Source organism: Helianthus annuus, chromosome 8, assembly GCF_002127325.2.
Source record: "Helianthus annuus cultivar XRQ/B chromosome 8, HanXRQr2.0-SUNRISE, whole genome shotgun sequence".
In the NCBI taxonomy this organism is placed as follows: Eukaryota; Viridiplantae; Streptophyta; class Magnoliopsida; order Asterales; family Asteraceae; genus Helianthus; species Helianthus annuus.
This window is the reverse complement of record NC_035440.2, coordinates 140,201,322-140,207,940: the sequence shown is the minus strand read 5'-3', so window position 1 is coordinate 140,207,940 and position 6,619 is coordinate 140,201,322. Positions and strand designations below refer to the sequence as shown.

General features: G+C 39.7%; 1 protein-coding gene across 1 annotated transcript; it reads left to right on the top strand.

Moving 5' to 3' along the window:
* The first annotated feature begins 744 nt into the window (after nucleotides 1–744).
* On the top strand, nucleotides 745–5,076 carry LOC110921083 (protein LONGIFOLIA 2). The gene is made up of 4 exons (XM_022165354.2): nucleotides 745–1,141; nucleotides 1,703–3,180; nucleotides 3,761–3,893; nucleotides 4,028–5,076. Exons 1-4 carry the CDS (start codon nucleotides 988–990, stop codon nucleotides 4,837–4,839), a joined length of 2,577 nt encoding a protein of 858 aa, XP_022021046.1. The 5' UTR covers nucleotides 745–987; the 3' UTR covers nucleotides 4,840–5,076.
* The last annotated feature ends 1,543 nt before the right edge of the window (nucleotides 5,077–6,619 follow it).

The window sequence follows — 6,619 nt, the reverse complement described above, 5'->3', positions numbered from 1 at the left end:
GAATTGGGGAAGAGGAGTGGTATTTATAATTTGAGAGGGAAATTACCATTTTATCCTCATGTGTATTGCACATGACAATTTTTAACTGAGATTTCTAACCAGGTTTGGCCTAAAAGACAAAACGTGCAAGATTTTAAAAGGTTAAGGACACCGCCTGTAAACTTTTGGCCAAAAAGACAGCGCTTGCAATTTGATGTAAACATAAAGGACAAAACTTGTAATTTACTCTTTATTTAATAATAAATTCAACACACCTCAATGAGGTAGTGGTGGAGTGGTTGTAGAAAGAAATGGTGTTCCTTTTGACACAGATTTGACTCCCACTCTCTCCATTATTTTCTGCGGCATCCAGGTGAAGGGCGAATACGGGCAGCACCGGTTCGTCTTGTATGGGAGGCGAGATTTTACCGATTACTCCACTGTCGTGCCTTCGGGCAGGTGGAGGTCAGGTTTCCACACATCTGATAGAGCCAAGGGGCTAGCGGCGGTGGCATAGTCGACCTTGGCCACATCGCCTGATGTCACGATGGTTCACACGTTGTTATAAAAAAAGAAAAAGTAAATCCAACTCACAATCTTAGCATCCTCTTTCTTAGTTCTTACCCAATGAAATGAAATGGAATTTAGCAAACTCCTTTGACTCCTTTGACTTCTCTCTCTCTCTCATCTCTGACACTTCACATGTCATGCAGACAAACCAAGACCCACATCAAAACAATCATCCCCACACCACATGGAAGTGTAAACAAAGACATTTCCTAAATACATTGGACTTTTTCATCACCCTTTGTTTATTCATTACTCCCAACGATCGAGACCCACTTCACAATTCTGTTCTATCTGCTGTTACCAAGATTTCACAGCAGAAAGAAAACCCAAAAAAGTTTTGTTTACATTATTAGCATGTTTCCTTGTTCTTTGGAAGCAATGGAATAAGTTGGCTATTGGTTTCAAGTGATTGTTTGGTTGCATTGTTAAAGAACAATAATGACTGCAAGGATTTTGCATTCTTTGAGTGGGGATAATACTGATTTACCGAAGCAAATTGGTTGTATGAGTGGTGTTTTTCAAGTGTTTGACCGGCACCAGATTGTTTCCGGAAGGCGGATCTCGGATTGCAGTCCGAAAAGGCTTCATTCGGGTAAGCCTCAATGTTTGTAGTGTATGTTTGTTTTTATAAGATGTGATATAACATAATTGTTTGTTTAATACCATGATACTATACAACCACATGAGCACCTGTTCCTATGTCAACCAATCGTGTCTTGTCGGGTTTAACAGGTCTCTGACGACGTGAATGACATAAGTATTAAACACGAATACAACTTGTTTAACTACTTTATATCTCATGTCTTATGTACCAAGGAGAAGAAATGATAGATCGTAGCCTCCTAATTATATTTATTTTTAAAAAAGTAAAAAACAAAAAAGTGTACTTTTTCAGTAAACAGGTTTAATCGTATCTTATACATATATCTACTGTCAGCCCTATGTTTTACCATGATGAGCTCATGGCTCTTTGGGTTATCTGTATCAACTAGTATTGTCCGTTTTACCTACCATGAGCTCACGGCTCTTTTTGGTTACCTCGGATGGATATCATACAACCACAATAGGATTTGGTTCTTTGTCAATCATAGTAACCAGCTCTATTGCTATCATGTATGTATCTCAGCATCAAATTTTACTTTATCTTATGTAGGTAGTCCACACTTTGACTATGGAACGCCTGAACGTGAGTCAAGTAATTCATACGAGAGACCATCAGTTATTGTACACGACAAGAACAGGACATCAACAGAATCATCTCGAGACTCTTTCTCATCAATGTCACGCTCATCTTCATTCTCATCTTTGGATTGCAACATTAAAACAACAACTCATCAAGAACCCGAACAAACTATGTTTCCAAAGACCCCTTCAAGGGACTCTCTAACACGCCAATCTTGTCAAGGTGTTGACTTTCGAGGCGTTGTCAAAGATTCAATGTACAGACATAATCCTACAGTCAAAGATTATGGACCCGACCGTCTGGTGGATTATAGAGAATCACTTGATGCACTTGCTAAGTTTCAAGAATCCAGTTGGTACTATAATGAACCTAGACAACTTTCTACATCTAAATCTTACCAACTTAGAGACGGCTCGTCGTTATCAGTGCCGAAAGACTGTCCAAGGTTTTCTTATGATGCGTGGGAAACAAACCGTTTGTCTCCTAGTTATGCTGACCAAGGCGCGCTTCAGTCACGACAACCTAGTGTTGTAGCCAAGTTGATGGGCTTGGACGCTTTTCCCGATTCTTCATCAGCCAACCAAAAGGAATCTGGAGTTGAAAATGCAAAAACTGTCGGGCCAATCAAAATGCATACATGTTCAAGAATTTCACCGTGGAAGCAACGTGACGGTGCTAGAAGTCCTCAGAGGCCGGTTACTCGTGCTATGAGATCACCAACTATAATCCATAGCCCGTTTTCGTCTGTTTACAGTGAAGTTGATAAAAGACTCAAGGATCTTGAGTTCACAGAAACTGGAAAGGAACTTACAGCTCTTAAACAGATATTAGAGGCAATGCAGTTAACAGAAACCCGGAAAGAAGGAACACAAACGATGTTGAAAAGGCAGCCTGTTTCTACTCAAAATGAACACCTTAGGGAATTAAACAATGTAAGGGCTTATGAATCACCTATTGTCATCATAAAGCCCGTTAATGATTTCTCGATTGGTGACCGAAAGATTTTCAGGAGTAATAGTCCTAAAAGTACACGTAGAGAGAATACGGTCAATGATACTGCTATCAAAAGTGGAGGAAGACAAACAAGGACTACACCGGGTTTGACCAAACAACAGCTGAAGAAAGAAAGTGCCACAACTTCAGGCAAGAGCTCAGGATCAATCAGCCCAAGATTACCGCAGAAGAGGCAGTCACGGCTGCCCACGCCGCCATTGGATTCTGGTAAACTTAGAAAACAGTCGGCCAAACAGGTTTCAGAGTCGAGGTCCCCTGCTGGAAGAAGGTCAAAGTATTCTAACATTCGGCAAAACGATGGGCAACACCGTGACGTAAAGGGCGAATCAAAGATGTTGAGTTACAGAGAAACTCAAGTGTCTCATGAAGTGGTCAACATTCCTGAGTTTTCTGAAGAAACTGAGAACATGCAGAGTCCTATCTCAATGCCAGAGGTAGGTTCAGCCCATTTAATTTAGAGTTAACTGACATTTTCGTCCCTGTGGTTTGGTGGAAAATGTCACTTCAGTCCAAAAAAGAAATTTGCGTCAGTTCCGTCCTCAACATTTTTGAAACGTGCCAATTCAGTTCAAAACGTTAACGCGCCGTTAAAAAAGTTGAGGACGGAACTGGCGCAAGGCGTTATCTTTTTGGACTGAAGTAGCACGTTTCAAAAATGTTGAGGACGGAACTGGCGCAACTTCTTTTTTGGACTGAAGTGGCATTTTCCACCAAACCACAGGGACGAAAATGGTAGTTAACTCTTTAATTTACTTAGCATGTTAGTTATGGACATTAGAACAACACTACTATAGTAATAATCTAAATATATTAATAAAAAGTGCTAGGAGGTTGTATGCATAAAAAATAGACTTCCGGAGACTTTCAACCCATACCCCTTGTAGATATTTTTTTTTTGTTTGAGATAAAAACAATCCGAATCGAGCCGTTTTGCAGGAAATGGGTCAGAATTAGCACCTTTAAGTACATGTATCAAATGTCTAATTGCTCTTTATATAATTTTTTGTTTTCTAGAAATCAACTTTACTTGTAAGGGATCAAGAATTACTTGGCCCGGAATATCCAAGTCCAGTTTCTGTTCTTGATGATGGTATTTATTCGGAGGATTCGCCTTCACCTGTGAAACACAAGCTGAAGACATTGAAAGGTAAAAAAAAATTATCATTCTTTCGACCCGTTAGACCCATTGACCTCTTATATTACCCTCTAGACTCTTCATCGTTAAAACATAACCTGGAGCGACCCGTTCATATGTAAAACTCACACTAGTTGTATTCACAGATGACGCCGATCAAGGGATTAAAGATGAATGGCAAGCACCAGACGTCATTCCTGACACACTATCTTCGGGTATTACCTCTAAAGTTAACCGCAAAAAGCTACAAGACATTGAGCATTTGGTTCAAAAACTCACAAAGCTCGGCTCGGGTCACAATGAAGCACACACAGATTACATTGCATCTCTCTGTGAAAACACAAAGGCCGACGACATGTATATTTCCGAGATTCTATTAGCTTCCGGGCTCCTACTCAGAGACCTCGGTTCAAACCTCACAACTTTCCAGTTCCACTCTTCGGGCCACCCGATTAACCCGGAATTGTTTTTAGTATTGGAACAAACCAAATTCAGTTATTTAACCAAACAAGAACCCAATGCACCCAAAAAGATTATCAAAAAGGAAAGAAATCATAGGAAGCTTGTTTTCGATGCCGTTAATGAGATTCTTGCAGGGAAGTTAAATTCAAATCTACCGGTGCCTTTCCAAACGTCTTTTAAGCTCGTTAAAAAGACGTTTAACACACAGAAGCTTTTGAGGGAATTATGTTTGGAGATAGAACAGTTACAAGTTCAAAATAAGAAAGAAGATATAAGTTTAGAAGAGGAAGACGACGGGATGAAGAGTGTTTTGTGGGAGGAAGTATTAAACCGCGGAGAAAGTTGGACTGATTATGATGGTGAAATACCAATTATTACATTGGACGTTGAAAGATTAATCTTTAAAGATTTGGTCAATGAAGTTGTGTTGGGTGAGGCTGCTGATGGTAGGCGAATAAAGCCCGGAAGACGTTGCAGACAACTGTTTTCGAAGTAGTGTGTTCATTGTTTACTCTGCTGTTTTGCTTCACATAGTTTTGTTGATCGTTGTGTACTTGTCGGTTTTCGGTTATAGCATGTAAGAGTGTAAGAATCTATGTTACTCAAGTGAAAGGAATGCAACACCATTGTATCAACTTGAAGGCAGTTAACATTTATGTACATGAATGCGTAGGTTGATGTTAATATTTTGTTGGTTAAAGTAAATCGTAAAAACAATAGAAACTACAACTTATTACTTCAGTGTGAGTGATCTCTACTATAAATCAACCCCGCGGTTCAATGAAGCAATGTGCTTTGGGTTTGTGATGAATCGGTTCTTAAAATACAACAAATCAATGTGTATACAAGTGTGAGTGATCTCTACTATAAATCAACCCGGTGGTCGGACCGGTTTTTGAAAGGGTTGGACCGGTTTTTTATATATTTTTTTTTCAGATTTAACCCTATTAATTTTTATAATATGTAGGATACCTGCTGGTTCTTACGTCCGGTTGAACCGATCGGACCATTGAACCGGTAAGAAGACTGGTTCGACATCCCATCTGGTTTTGAAAACATTGGTTGAATTTGCTGTGTTTTTAAATATTTTAAGAACTGGAAATAATGCTCTAACTACCTAATAATGTGACATAAGAGAGTTACTTTTTGGTGTGTAAAACTTTTATGGTACTGGTTATGAAACTTTGTATAACCGCTCAATCGGTTATGGTTATGGTTATGGTTATGAAGCTTTGGTTAACCGAATATAATCGAAACCGAACCGAAGTTGTGATGTTAACTTTTCATAATAGATTTGTGTTTTACAAAACCATATAGAGGGTTTTTACTAAGATAAGGGGACTAGGGGTGGTTCGCTAGTGATGGATTCTATCACTCCCACTCTCCAATCAAATCATGACATGTCATCAACCAAATTTCTATCACTAGTGATAGAAATGTAGGAGGGGTGGAATCACTAGTGATGGAATTCTATCACTCCCAATTTTTTTAATTTTCATTTTAAAATTAGAAATTAAAAATAAAACACTAAATTATAAATTTCATTAAACTTTAGAAATAAATTACATAACCAAATAAAAAAAACAACTAAATCGGTGGCATCTCCCAACCCCACTTTGCGCAAATCGCGCGCTTTTGTTCAATGACAATTGACTTGAACGGTTCGTCGAGATGGGCGTGGTTTTCACACAAGATTTTTAAATCATTTTGTCTTTCAATCGTTTTCAAGTGTTCCTTGTACGCCTGCTCCCGTTCAACTTTTAGGGACATCATTGTTTCTTTTCTTTGTTCGGCCTTCTTGAATTGGGTCATTTTCTCCTCTTCGATTCTAAAGATCGACTCCGCCACCGCCTCCTTCCCTTTGCTTGACGATTCACCACCTCGTCTGCGTCGTGGCCTTGTGGGTGTATCTTCCTCAACGGGCTCGTTAAGGGGTTGATCGGGTTCGTCAAGAGGGTCGTCGTTTAAGTTCATTTGGGGCAAGTTATCCGACGCGGAAGTCGTGTAGTTCCCCGACTCGGATGTCTTTGATCTTTTCGAACCGCCTCGTTTTTTTGGAGCCGTAGCACCACGCGTGTCAACCAACTCAACGGGTACCCACTTCGGGTGATGTCTCGCAACTTCCCATGCCGCCACGTGTGGAAAAGTTCTCTTATGGTACGTTGTGCAATACTCTGCGGTGGCTTGTTGCATGATCGTCGCCTCGCTCGCTCCACTTTGTGGGTTTCGGCTCTACAAAAAAAATAAAATGTTATAAAACTGTTTTTTTATATAAA

Bases quoted from the DNA above. Each gene is read 5' to 3' on its own strand.
- LOC110921083 (XM_022165354.2), top strand. From the start codon at position 988: ATGACTGCAAGGATTTTGCATTCTTTGAGTGGGGATAATACTGATTTA. The intron at 1,142-1,702 runs GTAAGCCTCAAT...TATCTTATGTAG, and splicing joins TCCGAAAAGGCTTCATTCGG to GTAGTCCACACTTTGACTAT. The intron at 3,181-3,760 runs GTAGGTTCAGCC...TTTGTTTTCTAG, and splicing joins GTCCTATCTCAATGCCAGAG to AAATCAACTTTACTTGTAAG.